This window comes from Danio rerio, chromosome 24 (genome assembly GCF_052040795.2).
Source record: "Danio rerio strain M-AB ecotype USA chromosome 24, GRCz13ab, whole genome shotgun sequence".
Taxonomy (NCBI): domain Eukaryota; kingdom Metazoa; phylum Chordata; class Actinopteri; order Cypriniformes; family Danionidae; genus Danio; species Danio rerio.
In genome coordinates, this window is record NC_141044.1 from 35,488,581 (window position 1) to 35,510,784 (window position 22,204).

General features: G+C 31.2%; 1 protein-coding gene and 1 long non-coding RNA gene across 4 annotated transcripts; one reads left to right on the top strand and one right to left on the bottom strand.

Moving 5' to 3' along the window:
• Positions 1-1,069: 1,069 nt before the first annotated feature.
• vim (vimentin) lies at positions 1,070-17,623 on the top strand. The gene is given in 9 exon segments (NM_131872.2): positions 1,070-1,649; positions 3,187-3,247; positions 5,587-5,682; positions 9,134-9,295; positions 10,094-10,219; positions 12,367-12,587; positions 13,970-14,013; positions 16,164-16,246; positions 17,200-17,623. Coding segments are annotated over 9 exon segments (1,368 nt in total). The 5' UTR covers positions 1,070-1,113; the 3' UTR covers positions 17,239-17,623.
• LOC147831121 (uncharacterized) lies at positions 14,229-21,954 on the bottom strand. 3 transcript variants are annotated; one of them, XR_015525220.1, is made up of 4 exons: positions 21,827-21,954; positions 21,539-21,674; positions 17,175-17,312; positions 14,229-15,233 (listed from the first exon to the last, which is right to left on the bottom strand). It is a non-coding gene; the product is annotated as an uncharacterized LOC147831121 (long non-coding RNA). The 3 variants fall into 3 exon arrangements; XR_015525219.1 differs by having other exon boundaries at positions 14,229-16,668; positions 16,860-17,312; XR_015525218.1 differs by having other exon boundaries at positions 21,539-21,596; positions 21,700-21,954.
• Between the last annotated feature and the right edge of the window lie 250 nt (positions 21,955-22,204).

Consider the following 22,204-nt stretch of genomic DNA (forward strand, 5'->3'; position numbering starts at 1 on the left):
AATCCCTCACTCATCCCACAAATCCCACAATCATTTTGTGTTGTTCTCTCAGGTAGGATGGTCTGCTTTGTCCACCCATCGGTTCAAGCATTGGTATATCTTTGTCTATTAATCTATCCTGGGTTTACTCCCCTCATATCTGCAAACGTACATTTGTGAAAGAAAAAAACTGTCTCTATAGCCTTTAGTCTCAGGAATTTAATTTATTGTACCAGTGGTGATATAAGGGGAAAAAAGGCTTTTAAATAGCAACCCTTGCATGAAATAACCTGCAATCAAAGTTGCAGTTGAAAGAGTTGGTTTCTCTACATACCTTGAAAAAGATTTTGAAACACTGGTCTGTAGATGTTCTGACTGATCTGTAATTTTTTTGCTTGTTTTGATGAATGATGTTATCTGTTTTTTTTTTTTTTTGTTAAGCCGAACTGCTTAATTTTGGCCAGGAGGCTCTTGTAAAAGAGACTTTTAATCTCAATGTGCTTTTTCCTGGTAGAATAGAGGCTATGTTAATATATGATGATGATGATCAATAAGGCCTAAATAATTAATTCATTTTTATTTTTTAAATAATGCTAAACATAAATTGGCTAAACAGACTCAGTAAAAATAACTTTTGCTGCTTGTTTAAACTACTTATTTATAATGAGTTGAAACAAGACAGTTCTTAAGTTTTTTGGGGGGACAACTTGATTGGTTTATGTTCAATTCACTTAAATTTGTACAAAAAAATTATATATATATATATATATATATATATATATATATATATATATATATATATATATATATATATATATATATAACATGTAGGATTTGTGTGGAACCCTGCATTTTGCATATATTTTTTATAAAGAATTGAACAAATCTTCTAACAAAAAATAAACAAATCTTCCAGCTTTTTCCCCATGAAACTCTCTCACTGCAGGTTCTGGAGGGTCTCCTCACCCCTCCGCCCCGGCGGCGTGCCTGCGTCACAGAGCCTCCCGCACCGTTATGTCATTAGCATAGGGAGTGGACTATAAAAACCAGCCGAACCTCCGCAGTATCCCCGTTTGGTCTGGACAGGGTGCGATATTTAGACTTCAACAATAACCCGCAAACTAAAGGATTACCATGGCCAGTCGAACAAGCACATCTTCCTATAAAAGGATGTTCGGCGGGGAGCGTCCCGCGGCGGCGCGGTCCACTTTCTCCAGCCGGCAGTACAGCAGCCCAGTGCGCGTCTCCTCCTCGCGCACGTCCTACAACTACAGCAGCGCGCCTCCATCCGTGTACGCGAGTAAAAGCTTGAGAGTGCGCTCCGGCGCGCCCCTTCCCAGACTCGCCACCGACACTCTGGATTTCGGGCTTGCCGAGGCCATAAACACCGAGTTTAAAGCCAACCGGACCAATGAGAAAGCGGAGATGCAGCACCTCAACGACCGGTTCGCCAGTTACATAGACAAAGTGCGCTTTCTGGAGCAGCAGAACAAGATCCTGATCGCGGAGCTGGAGCAGCTGCGGGGCAAAGGAGCGTCCCGGGTCGGAGATCTGTACGAGGATGAGATGCGGGAGCTGCGGAGACAGGTGGATCAGCTGACCGGGGAAAAGAGCAAAGTGGAGGTGGACCGGGACAACCTAGGGGAGGACATCGAGCGCCTCAAGGAGAGGTCTGTTCTGGCACTATTACTGTCTAAAAACTTAGTGTCAAGTGTTAAATAACTTGCAGGCGCACATAATATGTTTTACGTTTTGTTTTTGTTATTTTATGCTAACTTAATGTGCATTTAAAAGGTTAACAGATGAATGTTTGTCTGTTTTTTTGTAACTTTCACTATGTTTTTATACTTAAACAGCCTATAGGTTAGTCATAACTAAATTAAACTTTACTGATAAATATAAATATTATTATTATTATTATAAATATTTATTATTGTGCTTATTGTTCATTGATCCTTTCTGGATCTCAAAAATTTTAGTGAAAAGTTCTTCAAAAACTATTTTAAAACAATTTCATAGCATTTTGAGAATCTTTTTCCACTGTAAAGAAGCTTTTGGGAAATTAAAAGGTTCCATTGAGGTTAAAAGTTCTTTCTTTCGATAAAAGCATTTTTAGGCAAATACAGTGCTCAACATATATAAGTACACCCCTCACAGATCTGTCTTTTAAATTTATATATTTAATAGTAAGCGATACAATATTATATTTGTGCATATAGGGTACATTTAATCAGTACTGAAGCCAAATCTGGAGCTTATCTAACAAAATAACTTATGATAATTAATGAAAAACTAGTACAGCCAAATTTATGTTATAGAAAAATATTAAATACAAATTTAAAAAAGAGGAAAAATCCAGAAAAGCAAAAAAGGGGAAAATTTTGTTGAAATTTTGTAGGTCGTACTTAGTTTTTGCAATATTTTGCTTTAATTTAATTGTTTTATCCATCAATTTTTAACTATGTTTGGTGACTAAAATAATATTTTAATAAATATATCTGTTTAGTAAATCTGTTTTGTTTAAATGCACCAAAATACATCGCCTATACATTCGTAATGCTTAAATTGACATTTGTTAGTATAATCTAACAATGCATTATAAAATGCTTTGTAAAACGTATGACTCGTTTAGAAATACTTCATTTTAAATGTATAGGCAATCTTTTATGTTTGCTATAAAATAAAAAAGTGTTAAGCATAGGCTAGCAATTGTGCAATAGTGTAATCATTATGACAGTATTTCATTAAAATAAAAAATATATATAATAAATATATAATTTAATTTATATAATATATAAAAATGACTTGTTTAATACAGAGATTTAACAATTCTTAAGACATTTCATTAAAATATGATCAGATATACAGTTCATAATGATAAAATCAAATATTTTAAAACAGGAACCATTTTACATAGCATAAATGCTAATATTAAATCATGTTAATGGCTTGAATTTAAAAAAAGCTGACATTTTTAAACAGTGTTCAGTGTCAAATAATAGCATGTTGAATTTCTATTGGCGCAAATCTCTGTTATAAACTTTTTTTTAACATTATCAAGGAAAAAAAACAACATAATTTCTTCATGTTTTGATACAGTAAATTAAAATAAACTGATTACTGATTTCTATCCACTGTGTGATGCTCCACGAGGCTGTTTTTATAGTAAAGGGTGTGGCTCTGCTTAAATATGCATCTCATTTCCAGACTTCAAGAAGAGATGCTTCAAAGAGAAGATGCTGAGAACAGCCTCCGCAGCTTCAGACAGGTACATCCGCTCACATTCACAGTAAAGAAATCACCACAAACAACTATTTGCGCATGCATGGTTGTCATTCTTGAACCTGACGTTTGATCGAGTGCAAACAAAGCCACTATTACGCTGCGATCAGTTAACAGTCGGTCCAGTCAGTGTGTGCAAGACAAGTCTTATTGTGAGCAGTCTGTGCACAATCAAAGGGTCAGCGCAGGCCTGGTCAAGCTGCCCTCTCGGCCAGCATCAGATTTAGACACACACCGCTGAAAACAAAGCTTTGTCTGAGAGCCGGCTGGCTGTTCATGACAAAGCAAACTGTTGTGCGGATGGGAGGAGACGGCGTTAACTAGGGGACATTGGTGACTTATGGAGGACGCAGAGAAGAGGATGTGTGTGTGTCTGTGTATATGCATGTGTTTTAAAGAGTATCTGCCACCCACAGCTGCAGCTGAACAAATTACTGGCAGCGGGCGAGCTATTGTTATTCATTGGTTAAGTTGAATTTACATACAGTCGAAGATGACATTGTTAGCCCTCCAATTCTTTCGCAAAACTTACTTCCAATACTTATCAGAGCAAAGACAATTTCACAGTATTACTATTTCCTATTATATGTTATATTATATGTTATATAATATGTTATATAATATTATATTTATTTTAGTTTCTTCTAGTGACATTTTTACTGTGTATTATAAAAGCATGTGGAGTTTATTTTGGGGTGAATCTTATTAAATAAATTTAAATTCAACTTAACCATAGCGAATTGTGAGCCAAAAAGAAAATGAATAAACGAATGAATGAGTTGAAGTCAGAATTATATTTAAAAGGAAGCTGTACAATATTATATTTGTGCATATATATTAGTTTAGTCAGTACTAAAGCCAAATCTGGAGCTTATCTAACAAAATAATTGATGTTAACGGTCCAAAAACTAGTACATCTAAATTCATATGTTAGAGAAAAATATTAAATACACATAAAAAAAAAATAGGAAAAAAATCAGAAGCAAAAAAAGGGGTACTTTGTTGAAATTTTGTAGGTCGATATTTCCAAAACTTACTTTCAATACTTAGCAGAGCAAAGACAATTTCACAGTATTACTATTTCCTATTATATGTTTCTTCATGAGAAAGTTATTTATATTAGTTTCTTCTAGCGACATTTTTACTGTGTATTATAAAAGCATGTGGAGTTTATTTTGGGATGAATCTCATTAAATAAATTTAAATTCAACTTAACCATAGCGAATTGTGAGCCAAAAAGAAAATGAATAAATGAATGAACGAGTTGAAGTTAGAATTATATTTAATAGGAAGCTGTACAATATTATATTTGTGCATATATATTAGTTTAGTCAGCACTGAAGCCAAATCTGGAGCTTATCTAACAAAATAATTGATGTTAACGGTCCAAAAACTTGTACATCTAAATATGTTAGAGAAAAATCTTAAATACAAGTTAAAAAAATAGGAAAAATCCAGAGAAGCAAACAAAGGGAAAATTTTGTTGAAATTTTGTAGGTCGATATTTTCAAAACTTACTTCTAATACTTAGCAGAGCAAAGACAATTTCACAGTATTACTATTTCCTATTATACGTTTCTTCATGAGAAAGTTATTTATATTAGTTTCTTTTAGTGACATTTTACTGTGTATTATAAAAGCATGTGGAGTTTATTTTGGGATGAATCTCATTAAATAAATTTGAATTTAACTTAACCATAGCGAATTGTAAGCCAAAAAGAAAATTAATAAATGAATGAACGAGTTGAAGTCAGAATTATTAGCCCCCTTGTTAATTTTTCCCCTATTTCTGTTTTACAAAGAGAAGATTTTTTCAACACATTTCTAAACATAATAGTTTTAATAACTTATCTCTAATAACTGGTTTGATTGTTTGTTCTGTAGACTATCAAGAAAAAAATAGCTAATAAGGGGTTAATAATATTTACCTGAAAATGTTTTTTCTTTAATAAAAGCTGCGTTTATTCTAGCCAAAATAAAAAATATATATAAAAAAAAATTAAAGGGGGGCTAATAATTCTGACTTTAATTGTATATCAATATCTGTACATGGAAAAAAAAGTAATGACAAAAAGTCAACAAATATTTTTGTGTTGCTTTAACTTATTTTAATACAGTTTACAAAATGCTGGGATTCACAGTTTCTTCATGTTGTCCCAACATAAACCAATTAAGTTAGCTTTATCATTTTCGTAAATTTTAGTGAATTAAACATAAAACAATTACGTTATCCCCCCCAAAAAACTAAGAATACATGTTTTAGATGGATGCAAAGAAAGCTAATATCGATAAGATGGGAAAATTCTCCATGTGTTTCACCCACAGGATGTTGATAACGCCTCTCTGGCTCGTCTGGACCTGGAGAGAAAGGTGGAGTCCCTCCAAGAAGAGATCGCTTTCTTGAAGAAGCTTCACGATGAGGTACTGAGAAACATCATAAATAAGATCTCATAAATGTGTTTCATCATGTGTTTCTTATTTACAGCAAAAACACTGGATGCAAATTGAAATATTTAAAATTTGCTCCTTGAAAGTCCTTAAAAGACCCTAACAAGTTCATGTTTACTTTAGAGCATCAATAATGATCTCAGATTTTTCCAATAAAAAAGAAGATATTTTTATTAAAACAAATTGTGACAAATATGGAAACAAAAGCTGAGCAAAAGCAACTATAAAAGGGCTGCTGTGAGCAAAACACTGAATTAAAATCCTCTGGGAGTTCAGTCTTACTGCTCACAGTCCTGGTTTTTCTGGCTGACTGACACTTTTGTTGGGTCTGTTAATATCAGGGGATTGTCAGGCATTTGTGACCTGCTGCCATAGTGACTAAATGGGTCATGGAAAAGGGCGTAATTCCTGCAGAATAATGAAGCTGAGACATTGTTCCGGGATCAGGAAGTGTATTAGTTCAAGGCCAAGAAACTAATTTTCAGAATCAAATATGTTCTGTTTATATTCAGCTAAATAATATGTGTAGTATAGAGATACATGTAAAAATGTTGAGGTCTGTCTGATTTATTAACATAAGACATTTTTAAATATTTCCCATTTGCTATTTCATGGAGAGATGTTTATTTTTTCAACACATTATTGAACATGATAATTTATATAATGGTTAAATAGTTTAATAGTTAAAGATACCAACATTGAGCTTAAAGTGCAAGTTATAGGCTTAATTGGGTTCATTAATGAAGTCATTCAACAACAGTGGTTTGTTCTGTAGCCAATAAACTAAAATTAAACTATACTAAAAAACTAAAAAATTAACTAAACTAAAAATAATAAAGAATCTTAATGAAGCTTATAATATTAATATTTTAATTAAATACAACTTTCCAGTCAAACTAAAAAGGTTTAACTAGGTTAACTATGTTCAGTTAATTAGGCAAGTCATTAGAAAAAGATGGTTTGTTCTTTAGCCAATTTTTTTTAATATCAAATATTTTCTGTTTTTATTCAGCAAGTATATATATATATATATATATATATATATATATATATATATATATATATATATATAAATATATGAATAGTATCTACTTGTAAAAATGTTTGTGTCTGTCTGATTTTTTTAATTGAAAAGAAGTAAAGACATTTTTAAATATTAAGTGCTATTTTCATGGAGATTTAGTTTTTTCAACACATTTTTGAACATGCTATTTTTAATAACTACAGAATGCCAATAATTAATCAATTTAATAATTAAAGATACCAATGTTGAGCTTAAGTCAGGCATGTCCAAACTCGGTCCTGGAGGGCCGGTGTCCTGCAGATTTTAGCTACATCCCCAATCAGACACACCTAGGCTAGCTAATCAAACTCTTAGGCTTTCTAGAAACATCCTTGCAGGTGTGTTGAGGCAAGTTGAAGTTAAAATCTGCAGGACACTGGCCCCCCAGGACACCCCAGGAGTTTGGACACCCCAGGCTTAAGTGAAGTTTATTTATAAAATAATTTCAAGAGGATCACGTGCTTATGATTGCTCGCAGACGGTCCCGCATTATTTAATTTATTATTTACCAATCAGACAATTCCTAAGCCACTATAAATACCCTACGTTCCTCACAGCAAAACCTCACTGGTTCTACTTCTTACCAAGCCAGCAGACGTTTCTGTGCGGAGTTTACAGTCTCCTCATGCTTACATGGATTTCCCCCGGGTTTCCCGGTTTCCTCCCACCATTAAAAAACATGCAACTTAAGTTCATTGACTAATCCAAATCAGCATCATAGACATGCTAGTAAGTAGTTATCTCTTAAGATCAATCACTATCTGTTCAGTAGCTACTACAGCAGGGGAGTTCTTGAGATCTACCTGAGCTCAAACTCCCCTCTCGCCTTGCAAATGGGAGGGAACCCCGGGCTCGAGGATCTTATGAGCTCAGGGCTCTCTCCAGGGACAGCATGCCAACAAGCTTTATAATCAATCATCAGCTAAGTGGCTATAGGCTTAATTAGGCTAATTAAGAAAGCCATTCAACAATAGTGGTTTGTTCTGTAGCCAATCAGAAACAAAAACATTCTTAATGGGCATAATAAGTTTAATCATGACAGTTTTTACATTAAAAAACTAAACTGAACCAATCTTTCAACACATTATTGAACATACTAGTTTTAATAACTAAAGAATGTGGATAATTATTCAAATCAATAGTTAAAGATACCAACATTGAGCTTAAAGTGCAACTTACAGGGTAAATTAGGTTAATTAAGGAAGTCATTCGACAACAGTGGTTTCCAATCAAAACAGTAAATAAAAAAGAATCTTAATGAAGCTTATAATATTAACCCTAAAAGTTTTTAAATAAATACAACTTTCCAGTCAAACTAAAAAGGTTTAACTAGGTTAATTAAGTTAACTAAGTTCAGTTCATTGGGCAAGTCATTAGACAAGGATGGTTTGTTCTTTAGCCAATTTTATTTTAGAATCAAATATGTTCTGTTCATATTCAGCTAAAAACTACAAAATGTGTGTAGTTTAGAAACTACACATAAAAAAGTTTAAGTCCGTCTGATTTTTTTTTTTTAAAGAAGATAGACAGTTTTAAATATTAAATAAGTGCTATTTCATGGACAGATGTTTATTTTTTTTTTACATTTTTGATCATGCTAGTATTAATAACTAATTTCTATTAACTCATGTCTTTCCTATGATGACAGTACATAATATTATACTAGTTATTTAGTAAGATACCAGTATTAAGCTTAAAGTGACATTTAAAGGTTTAACTAATTAGGTAAGTCATTTAACAACAGTGGTTTGTTCTGTAGCCAATCAAAAAATAAACAAAACATCTAAATAAACATTCATTCATTCATTCATTTCCCTTTGGCTTAGTCTCTATTTCAGAGGTCGCCACAGTGGAATGAACCACCAACTATTCTGGCATATGTTTTATGCAGCAGATGCCTATCCAGCCGCAACCCATTACTGGGAAACACCCGTGCCCTCTCGTATTCGCACACACATTCATACACTACAGCCAAATTTAATTCTAATTTACCTGTAGCGCATGAGTTTTGACTATGGGAGAAACCAGGATGAAATTCACGCCAACATGGGAAGAACATGCAAACTCCACAGTGAAATGCCAAATGGCCCAGGTGGGACTGGATCCAGTGACCTTCTTGTTGTGACGCGACAGTGCTAACCACTGAGCTAGCTTGCCACCCTAAATAAGTTAAAGTAATAAAGTCATTCACAAATAATTTTCCTTTAAGATTTTTTTTTGTTTCAGCATTTTTTGCTCCACCATATTCAAACTTTCATGAGTTTACCTCAAACATTTCAACATACTATTTTCAATATACTTCACTATAGGTCTCAAACTATAAATTTGGACTTAAAAATATTTTCCTTAACACCTCCACAGGAACTTGCTGAGATGCAGATCCAGATGCAGGAGCAGCATTTGCAGATCGATATGGAAGTGGCCAAACCTGACCTGACCGCCGCTCTGAAAGACGTCCGGCAGCAGTACGAGACTCTGGCCTCCAGAAACCTGCAGGAGTCTGAGGATTGGTACAAATCCAAGGTCAGAAACTAAAAGACAATTACTCTGGATGTCAATGGTTACAGGTTTCCAGCATTCTTCAAAATATCTTCTTTTGTGTTCAACAGAGGAAAGAAACTCAGGCATGTTTGTAACGAGTGTAAGATGATTAAATGATGACAGAACTTTAGTTTTGGCTGAACTGTCCCTCACCCAAAAATGAAAATTCACTCTCTATTTACTCAAGTGGATCCAAACCATTTTAAGTTTCTTTGTTCTGTTAAACAGAGGAAGATATTTTGAAGGAAGCTGAAAACCTGTAACCATCGACTTCCCTAGTACGAAAAACAAATTCTATAGAAGTCAATGGTTACAGATTTTTAAAATTCTTCAAAATATCTTTATTTGTGTTCAAAAAAGAAAGAAAACCAGACAAGTGTAGGATGAGTAAATAATGACAGATTTTTTTGTTTTTTTTTTGGATGAACTGTCCCTTTAAGTCTCCAGCTAAACAATGCAACAAAGGCTCATTTAGCAATTTTACAAACCGAGGTGTTGCTAATCTGTTAAGTCAACATTAGATGTTTCAGAAACAAGTTCGATTCATCTCAAGATCAACTCTTACAAGCAGCAGATGGTGGACGTGTGGAATTATGGAGTCCATCTGCTCCTTTCTCTCAGTATTGATCAGACTAATGGAGCGATTGATCTATTAGCATTAGCTCAGATCTTTAAACATCAAGCTAGAATAATCATGTGTGTCGTCCAGTTGTTACAAACTGAACACAAAAGCCAGAGAGGCAGATGGAGCTTTATTTTTCTCTTGGTGTTTCTTTGTAGTTTGCTGACCTGTCAGAAGCTGCTGCTCGAAACAATGAAACTATCCGTCTGGCCAAACAGGAGGCCAATGATTACCGTCGCCAGCTCCAGGCTCTCACTTGTGACTTGGAAGCTCTCAAAGGAACGGTGGGTACTGGGAAATTATATTTATTTAATTGTGTTATAAATGTAATCAGTAAGAAAAAGACAAATATTTATATAATAAATATATAAATTATTAGCATTTTAATACTATCATTGAGATTCTCTCTCTCTCTCTCTCTCTCTCTCTCTCTCTCTCTCTCTCTCTCTATATATATATATATATATATATATATATATATATATATATATATATATATATATATATATATATATATATATATATATATATATATATATATATATATATATATATAATTTTATTTTTATCTGTTTTTGAAGTCATTTTAATGCTTTAAAATGTAATGTTTTATTACATTATTTTAATTTAATTAGTATGTATTTTATTAGTATTTGTTTTACTGCATTAGTATTTAATTTAGTATTATTTTATATTTTTTAATGTTTTTTCAATTATTTAATATTGTTATTATAGTATTTTTAGTCATTTCATTTCATAATAGTACTTTAATATCACTAATATGATATTTTATTTTAGATGATTATTTTTAGTTAAGATGATTTTATATTTTATTTCAGTATATATTTAAAATATAATTTATATTTCTTTTTATTTGTTATATTTTATTTCAGATGATACTTTATTTTATATTTATAGTATATAGATATTTTTTATTAATGTATTTAATTTTTATCCTTATATATTTTTGTCATTTTAATGCTTTAAAAATGTATATATACTTTTAAAGCTATTTTAATTTAATTTGTGTGTATTTTATTGGCATTTAATTTACTGTATTCTACTCTGTTAGTACTTAATTAACTTTTTTTAGTTTAGCAAAACAGGATTTTAATAATATTTTATTCGTTTTTTTCATTATTTAAAATAGTTATTAATATAGTATTTTTAGTTATTTATTTATTTAATATTAGCACTTCAGTATCATTAAGATAATCTTTTAGTTATTTATATTTATGTTTTTATTATTTTATTTTATTTTTATGTTTATATTTATAGGTTGTTTCAATGCTTTAAAAATGTTATTTTAATTTAATTAGTGTGTATTTTATTAATATTTAGTGAACACACATTTTACTATGTTTTAGTTTAGCAAAACAGGATTTTATTAATATTTTATATTTATTTAGTTTTTTCCCTATTATCTAATATAGTTATTAATATAGTATTTTTAGTCATTTCATGTCATAATAGTACTTTAAAATCATTATATGATCTTTTATTTTAGATGATACTTTATTTTATGTTTTATTTCAGCATACATTTTAAAAATATATATTTTATATTTAATTTCAGATGATACTTTTTTATATTTTTAATATTTAAAAACATTTTTATTAATATATTTTCTTTTCTATCTTTACACATACTTTTCTGGAGTTTTGAGGTCATTTTACTGTTTTAAAAATGTTTATAAACTTTTACAATTATTTTTATAATAATTATTTATATTTTATATTTATCAGTATTTAATTTACTATGTTTTAGTTTAGAAAAACAGGAATATTAGTAATATTTAGTAATAATTAGTAATATTTTCTATTTATTTTTATATTATTTAGTTTATTTATTAATAAAGCATTTTAGTTATTTCATTTTGTGTGTACTTTCATATATTTTACTAAATGAAGTTGAACTAAATGAAAATGAGAAATGTTGACTGGCTGAAATACAATATTTTAGATTTCATAAAAATTAATTTTGAGTAAATATGATAATTTAGCAATTATATATTTTTAATTATGTTTATATATTTTCGTCATTTTAATTTTAGTTGTACTTTAAGTAAGTTAAAATAAAAAAATTGAGTCGCTCAAAAATGATTTAATATTTTAATTTATTTCAAACACTAAATGTTTTAGTTATAATTGGGAATATGCAGAATAACAAATTCTTAGTCTGAGTCATTTAAATGCTTTAAATATATATTAAATATATATATATATATATATATATATATATATATATATATATATATATATATATATATATATATATATATATATATATATATATATATATAGTTTTAGGGATTTTATTTCATCTGTACTTTCATTTTCAAGAAACAAAAATGTTTTTCTGTGATCTGACTATATAACAACTCTTAAATTATGGCTACTTACATTGCATATCATTGCGTTCATGATTTCAGAATGAGTCTCTGGAGCGTCAGATGAGAGAACTAGAGGACAGCTTCTCCATGGAGGCGTCTGGTTATCAGGACACCATCGGCCGTCTGGAGGACGACATTCGCAACATGAAGGATGAGATGGCACGTCATCTGCGGGAATACCAGGATCTGCTCAATGTTAAAATGGCCCTGGATATTGAGATCGCCACCTACAGGAAACTGCTAGAAGGAGAAGAAAGCAGGTAATATTTAGCTTTTTTATATATGTGTCAAATACGAGGCATCCCATTTCGACGTGTTAGAGAAAAAAGAAAAATGTTCGCAATAATTAATAAAAAAAAAAAATGTAATATGTATGTTCAATATGTAAAAATATGTAAACAATGTAAACATATGTAAATCAGTTAACCCCTGGTATAGGTGTTTCCCAGTGTTTGGTTGCGTCGAAAGGCATCCGCTGCGTAAAACATATATGCTGGATAAGTTGGCGGTTCATTCCACTGTAGTGACCCCTGATTAATAAAGGCACTAAGAGTAACACTTTACAAAAAGGTTCATTAGTTAATGCATTTACTAACATGAACTAATCATGAAAAACACTTGTACAGCATTTATTAATTATATTTGAACATTTACTAATGCATTATTAACATTCAAGTCCATGCTTGTTAACATTAGTTAATGCACCATGAGTTAACATGAACTAACAACGAACAACTGTATTTTCATTAACTAACGTTTATTAACATGAATAAATACAGTAGTAAATGTATTGTTCAGTGTTTGTTCATGTTAATAAATGCATTACTTAACATTAACTAATGAACCTTATTGTAAAGTGTGACCGCGCTAAGCCAAAAAGAAAATGAACGAATGAGTATTTAATTAAAAGCATATTAAATTAAAGCATACTAAATGCAAGTAAAATGTCTATATATAATATTATAAAAAATATATATATAATATATAAAAAAATCATTTATAAATTTCAAATGTAAAAAAACATGTAAACAATGTAGATGTGTTACTTACCTTAAATATAGTTATGTAAAAATAAATGCACATACTTATTTTGACCTGTACTTGTAAAATATAAGGAATGCTTGATCATATTTAATGTTATTTTAAATTATTAAAAACATCTTGCTGAAACATGGTTAAAACCCAGCACTTTGAAGGATAATGGCAAAGTATAAATATTTAGTGAAGAAAAAAATGACTGTTCTTAAAAATAGAAAACAAATATTTAATTGTGGTTTTTATATATAGTTACATAAAATACATAAAGACATAAAGCATATTATATATAAAGCATAACCCCCACCAAAAAAAGAAATACATGTAAATATTTGGTTAAAAAATGTAAATAATGTATGTTAATTAATGCAAATATAATATGTACAAAAAAGCACATACTTATGTTGACCTATGCCTGTGCTTATAAAGAACGATTGAGCAAATTTAATTTTAAATGATTAAAAACATCTTGCTGACACATGTTTGAAAGATAATGGCAAAGTATAAAAAATTTATGAAGAAAATTCAAATTACTATCCTTAAAAATAATCACAAATATGTATTGGATTGTGGGTTTTACACATAATTGGTGTTTATTTCTCTGTAGGATCACCTCACCATTTCCCAACTTTTCATCATTAAGCCTGCGAGGTACAGTATGCTTTACATCATCCTTATGAATGTAAGGAAAACAATTCTCAATGCAAAATAATCTATTACAACTAAACACATCATCATGCAGAAAGATAACAGTTAATAGATATGCTCACCAATGTTAACTAGTGAAGCAGTTTTTAATAAACATGATCTGAGAATAAAACAGCAGCACAAAAATATCTTTATATATCCTCCTGAGACCAAAAGAATTTATTTTTTTTTTTTTGTGATTTCCTACATCATTTGGGTTAAAAAAAATTCTACAATTTAGAGTTTTATTTTTAGTTACAGATTGTCCATTGTAGTAGACCACAGGACCATTTTAGTTCGAAACGACCGCCAAACTCAGACAACAAAACTGTACAGGATATGGCTGTAAAGGGAAATTATTCCAATATTAATGTAACAAAATCAAAACAAAAGCCATTTTTTCTTTTTGTATTGAAATTCCTGGAACAGTTTAGTCTGAAAGAGAGCCGAACTCAAAACAAAAAATAAATAATAAAAAGTGATATTAATCCAAAACAAATTTAACATGAAAGCAATTTAAAACTGATTGTCATTCTCTAATGCTCTAACTGTCTGTCAGACTCTAAGTCAGAGTCTCCCTCAACTATCTTATAAAGAATCCTCTCTGCTTGAGTTCTGCCTCCTACAACATGCAGTCATTAATTACATTAAGATGGTCCTGGTGTCCACTATAGTGGGCATTTAAAAAAGGATGATATTTTGAAACACAAACAAGTTAACAGCTTTGAAAGCTAAATATATTGTTCCTGACACTTTAATAAACAAATATATATGTAATAATAACAGTAAAAAAAACTTTTAACATTAACATTTAACATTTAAAAAGCTAAATTTTACATACCTCTCTCCTTCCCATAAAATGTGCTTTTTTGTATGTCCGCCATTTTGGATGTAGTGTAAGAAGTGGTTCCTAGCATGCCAGCCAATTAAGTGACATTTCACTAGCCCATGATGTCCTCTAAACAGTACAACAGGACTTGACAGAGTAGCTTAAAAAATTCAAAGAAAATTTATGAAAACGCAATGTCCACTACAGACTACAAGTCAATAGGCGGGGTCTCAGGAGAATTTGAAGACTTAAAGGAATAAATGTAAAAGATTATCATTTCCTACATAAATATAACAGCCGCTACCTCCTCCTATGCCTTCTTCACCTCAGGAGCTTTGGTAGAATTAGGCTCATGCTATAAATTTTGAAAGGAAACCAAGTTTCTTGCTATAGTAAAGTGTTCAGTTTTTCTACTTACAAAGATTTCCATAAACATTTGAAGTCAAAATTATTAGCCCCCTCTGAATTTTTTGAATATTTCCTAAATGATGTTTGACAGAGCAAGGAAATTTTCACTGTATGTCTGATAATATGTTTTCTTCTGGAGACAGTCTTATTTGTTTTATTTCGGCTAGAATAAAAGCAGTTTTTAATTTTTTAAACACCGTTTTAAAATTATTAGCCCCTTTAAGCAATTTTTTTTTCTGATAGTCTACAGAACAAACCATCGTTATACAATAACTTGCCTAATTACCCTAACCTGCCTAGTTCACCTAATTAACCTATTAAGCCTTTAAATGTCACTTTAAGCTGTCATCATGGAAAAGATAAAATAAATCAGTTATTAGAAATGAGTTGTTACAACTATTATGTTCAGAAATGTGTTGAAAAAAATCTGCTCTCCATTAAACAGAAATTAGTGAAAAAAAATAAACAGGGGGGCTAATAATTCTGACTTCAACTGTATGTAGCGAATGTGTAATTGTGCGACCTCAACTTGCTCTTAAAGGGAATGAGAGATGAGATTTAATGAACATACATCACACCCATAAGGACAACCTTTTTAGACCATGCACCAGGTAGGCAAACTGTTTTCCCATCCTTATAATAGGAAAAGGGGAAAATTGGTCACAATATTGAAAACCTGTAACCATTGACATCAATGGTAGAAAGAACAAATATAGAAGTCAAAGGTTGGAGGTTTCCTCCATTCTTCAATATATCTTCTATTGTGGTTTACAAGTCAAGGCTGCATAAATGATGGCAGAATTTAATTTTTTGGGGTAAACTGTCCCTTTAAAGAAAAATTGCATTAATAAAATAAAATGCTTAATTCTGTCTGCAGAGTCCATGAAGGAAACCAGACCTCTGATTGACAACCTGTCAAAAAAAGTAGTGATTAAGACCATCGAGACCAGAGACGGACATGTGAGTGGCAAGAAGATTCTGTTTATTTAATATACATTTGAAGTCAAAATGATTCGCCCCACAGTTTTTTTTTTCTTTTTTAAATATTTCCCAAATGATGTCGAACAGAGAGAGGAATTTTTAACAGTTTTTCGTATATTTTTTCTTCTGGGGAAAGTCTTATTTCTTTTAATTCAGCTAAAATGAAAGCAGTTTTTTAAAATATTTTTAAAAATCATTTTAGGTCAATATTATAAACCGCCTCAAGCAATATACTTTTTGATTGTCTACAGAACAAACCATCGTTATACAAAGCTTTGCCTAATTAACCATTAATTATAAATAATTAAACCTCTTAAATAATTAAACATTTTTTGTTTTTAAAAGATGTCTACTAGATGTCTAAAAGACATTTAAACATAGTCGTCCTGGGTAAAACAAGGCTAAATTTGGGCTTTCAGTAAAAATCTAATAGCTGTCTAAGAACAGGCCAAGACTAGTCATCAAATAAACAGAAACGAATGACTACACATATCAAGTCTAATCTGTCTATTTGACGACTAGTCTAGTTTTGGGCTATTCTTAGTTGTCTATTAGCATTTCACTGACAGCCCAAGTTTAGCCTTGTTTTAGCCAAGCTGTCAACAATTAGATGTCTATTAGACGTCTATTAAACACAAAATTGTTAGCTGGGCTAACTTGCCTAATTAGCCTAGCTAAGCCCTTAAATTGCACTTTAAGCTGAATACTAGTATCTAGTAAATAATTATGAGCTGTCATCATGGCAAAGATAAAATAAATCAGATATTAGAAATGAGTTATTAAAACTATTATGCTTAGAAATGTGTTAAAAAAATAGTTTCTTTTTAAAACCGTTCCCTCCAAAAAGAGAGGGCTAATAATTCTGACTTCAGCTGTATAAATATAAAGATATTACATAACATCTGACCCTTTTGATTTTTCGTCCATTGCAGATAATTAACGAGTCCACCCAAAACGAGGATCTGGAATGAGCTGCATGTGAACCCGAGGCACTGAAGATCCACGCTGGAGTAAATTGACAAGAATGAAGTTTCCTCTGTTGTTTCTGTTGAGAGTAAAAGAAAAGAAAAGAAAAACAGCTTTAAAGTGCCTTCTTTGCATTGCCACATTAGAGCGGTCTGTTATTAGAGCTGAAAGCTGAAAGTGTAGGCCACTGAGTAAACCAGCTTTATCCTGGGTTTATGTTTACCACGATGTCTGTAGTTTACACTGTCGAAGACCACAGCAATACTGCTTCAACTTTTTCTGTTTTGTATGATTTTCACAAACGACCAAAAACGTGATGAGCTCGCGTCTTCTGCACCATTAGACCAAACAACAAACTGACACAAATTCAATAAACCTTTTGAAAAATAATCAGTGTTCGTCTTTTATTTCTTATTACTAGGGTTATTGTATTTCTTTGACTTAAAAAAAAAAATTTATTGGATTTACTTAATTTGTTTGAGGTAAGTGGTTGCAAACAATTAATATGGGCTGCATTTAAACAAACAAGTTAAGCTGAACATTACTACTTTTAATTTGTTTGTTTAAATTCAGCCCATATAAATTGGTTGCATCCACATAGCTTAAAAAATTGAGTAAATCCAGTGAATTATTTTTTACAGTGTACATGTGACATGGACCACAAAACCAGTATAAGAGTCACATCCTATAAACTTCCATGGATGTATGGTTTGTTATGATAGGGGAATATTTGGCTGAGATACAACTTATTAATAAATCTGAGGGTTCAAAAAACAAAAATACTGAGAAAATCTCCTTTAAATTTTTCTAAATTGTGTTCTTAGCAATGCAAATTACTAATCAAAAATCACATTGGTAACACTTACACACTATGAACCATTTATTAAGCATTAGCAATGAGTGAATTCATTATCTGTTAAGCATTACCTCTACATTACCAAGCGTAAGCAGTTTATAACTGCAGCTACAAATCAGCTCTATTCTTGACTAACAACCACATTTATAATGTGCATAATAGCTGTACTTTCACACTTTGTTATTGAGGTAATTTTTTATTGCTAAATTAAGTATTGCATTATTTACAAACCAGTTTTTTAAGCATAGTTGGTTTTTTGTAAGATCATTCAGAATAAGTTAATGATTAATAAACTATTTAAATTAACATTTCTAATTTTTATTATTCAGGCATATGCTAATAGCTAATTTGTATGTTAATAAATGCTTTTTTAACTCAACGTCCAGTTTTGTGACCTAAAGCAAAGTGAGAATTATTTATGCTTTATAAACCCTTTATAAATGACAATTAAAGGCTCAGTTCAATTCTAAATAGGAAAAAAGAACATAAACAACTTTAATAATTTCTATTCATTTAAAGATACACAAATGAAACTATCAAATAAAAAATAAATCTTTGTAATCTTGTCAAAATTAAAATTACGGCACAGTTTAAACATTGCATCTTATAATATTGTTAAATTATTATATCTTTTTGTTGTTTTATCCAATGTTAATTCGTATTTTGACACTCCTGTTATTGGGCAATGTGTAAACTTTACGGTATTTTACTTTTTAGATAAGCTTGCAAAGCTTATTGTTCATTTGATACTGAGCCTTTAATTGTCATTTATAAGGCATTTATAAAGCATAAATAGTCATCACTTTAGATTAGATCACAAAACTGGATAAGTTGAGTTAATGAAGCATTTATTAACATAGATACAGTAGTAACCATTACTATATGCCTGAATAATAAGATTATTCATTCCAAATGATCCTAAAAACCACCAACTACTCTTAAATACAAACGGTTAGTAAATAATGCATTAGTTAATTTAGTAATGAAAAATAAATTATGACAGTACAATTATTAGGCACATTATATATGTGATTGTAGGTCAAGAATACAGCATTTGTAGCTGCAGTTATAAACTGATTACTAACGCTTGTTAATGTAGAATTAATGCTTAATAAATAATGAACTCACTAGATACTAATGCTTAGTAAATGATTCATAGTGTGTAATTATTATAATATATATTATTGTATATCTTAAGTTTTGATATCATTAAGGTAGGAAATGTACACAAAATATATTATATATGGTTACAAAAAAAGAAAAACCTGGTTAATTTGTGGTTGCCATAGTTCAACTTCAGTAATCAAACAATTCCATGAAAAAAAAAGTTTCCAACAAAACCACGAAACTGTTTCTAGGTTAACTGTGTAAGCAAGTATTTACGGTACTGTACAAACAGAAAAACAAAACGTCTCTGTCAATGTTTTCAAACTATTATATTTGATTTACCAAAGTCATGCTTAAAATGCATAAAATCAATAAATTTTGTTGAGTCAACTCTTATCCTTTTGATTAGCATTATTTCTTTTGGGTTGTGCAGTTTAATTCACATATTTTTCAAAGTATGTTGTATACTGTAAATTCACTGACTTTTTTGGTCACATCCATTTTCCTCATTTTTGATAATTGATATTTTTCTGATTCCTTATCTCTGTGGTTAGTTGTTTTGGAAAATCTAAACAAATGTTTCAATTCAATGCCAACATATGTTTTTAAGTAAATTAATGTTTTGTGTTTTGTTACATCCATAATGCTGGAATTTCTCAATCATGTTTATTTTTTAAGGTTATTGGTGGCTAATTTTAATAACAGTCATGCCAAATTGATACTTTTGAAATGGTTACAATGCCTGAACCTATATTTGAAAAAAAAAGTCACAAAATGATGATGGATGAAATTAAAGAATGTATTTAAAAAAATAAATAATATTTAATTCAACAACATAACAAAAGTGTAAAGTATACATCAATATAAAAATTAAATCAAATAATAATTGACAAAAGTTAGTTCCAAATACAACCCAAGCCCAAAAATTGAATCTCTCTGTACAGAAATGTAAAATATGGAGCAATCTCTCGCTTTATCAACGTTTGATCATCTTGTTTTATCCTGCCTCTTTTCACAGCGTTACATGACAGAATTTTGCATGCTCAAACTCTAGTCTGCTTTAGAAAAATCAAGCTGTAAATACAGTAAAGATGTTTAACAATAACTACAAATGCGATATTTTACTTACAGTTCATTCATTTAAATTGTAGCCTATTGATTTCTTCATATAAAGAAAGATTGTTTTCAATACTCTGTCTCTTATTTCAGTTGACAGCTCAGACATTTAAAGGAATAGTTCACCCTAAAATGAAAATATACTCACTATTTACTGTACTATAACTAAAGTAGTTCCAAAGCTTAATGATTTTCTTCACATAAGAAGATATTTGAAGAAAGCTAAAAACCTGTAACCATTATGAAGAAATACCGAAGTATTCTCATAGGACTTTTAATTTGCCAGTAACCTGGGTTAAGCGCTTCCGGTGAACTAAATGCCGTTGCAAAATCGGCGTGTTTAAGGTTTGTTTTCTTTAAAAAAAAAAAAAAAAGCGATCTCCACTGGCTGAGCAATATCCGATATGAAGTGGGTCTCAGATTATACAAGAAGCACTGTATTAAATTACATTTCCCCCCGCCATGCCTTTATAATATGAGCATTTATTTTACCCCATATATTTATATGCAAGTGTGTATGTGTGTTACGGTCCCTAACTTAAATAAGACTCGTGACCAAAAGACAACGTAACATAATAAACAACGGCCAAAGTGCTCCAGCTAAATTATTTATTAACATAACATAACCAACAAAACAATCCAAATTGACAAGAGATGGGGAGCCCAACAACTTAATAACAAACAACCAAACAAACCTAAAGCAGGTTGGAGCTCCCCACTCCAAACAAATATCAAAAGGAAAGCATAAAGGAGAACACAACAATAAAGCCGTCAAAGACTGTGGTGACGTGGAGGAATGAGGGGCCGTAGAAGTCCGCTTCCGTTCGTTTTAAAGGCCTGACGCCACCAGATTAACCAATAGAAAACTGAAAAGGACAAACAAGATCAATTGAAAGTAATAGTTAAGGGCAGGAGTGAACGCCACACGCAACAGTGTGTGTGTAGTCGATTCTGTTCCCTTCTGGAATTCCAGTTCCCCCTCTACGAAGCGTATCCGCTAACAGCGTATGCGGACACACCCAAACACAACTGGATGTACGGCCCTAGTATACACACACGTATGTGTATGCGTGTGTGTGTGTGTGTGTATATATATATATATATATATATATATATATATATATATATATATATATATATATATATATATATATATATATATGTGTGTGTGTGTGTGTGTTTGTGTTTGTGTATACAGTCATGCTTACTGTGCGTATAAAACCTACCTCTGATGGTGGCAGTACATCCATGACGTCTTCCTGCTTTCTAGCAGCAGATTTAGCCCTGGACACACGAATGATTTTGTGACTGGATGGCTCGATTAGCCACCAGAAAGACGTCAGGTGACAGTAGCTGGGGAACCTATAAGTAGAAGTGTTACGCAAACCTTGGAATTGCCGGTTGGACAAAAATCATCTCGGCGTATGTTTACAAGCCACCGTTTTCTAAGGTCCACGTCTGAAGGAAAACTGTGAAAACTTAAACTTCCGTTGAATTTCGCAGAAGATGTACACAGCGGAACGCAGCAGTGTACGTTGTATACTTTCTGCTGTCTCTGAAATCTGTAAACACACTTTTTTTTGAACATTTTCTTCCAACTTCGCAACAATGACCGACAAACCGGAACTAAGCGGGCCCTATTACTTCAAGGCGGAACTACGTCACGAGCCTGCGTGCAAGTAGTGCATTCAATGGAGCTTCTGCGCTAGACTGCCGACTCTGACGGGCGCGTGCGAGTAAACGGCTTTTTGTCTCGTTTTACGCTTGAGTAACTAAGTAATTGCAAAAGTCTGTTTAACTGATTTGATTTTGATGACATTACAACATCGATACTGTTAAAGGAACCGTATGAATAGAAAAAAAAACTCACAGGTCACTAGACGTTTATCAGT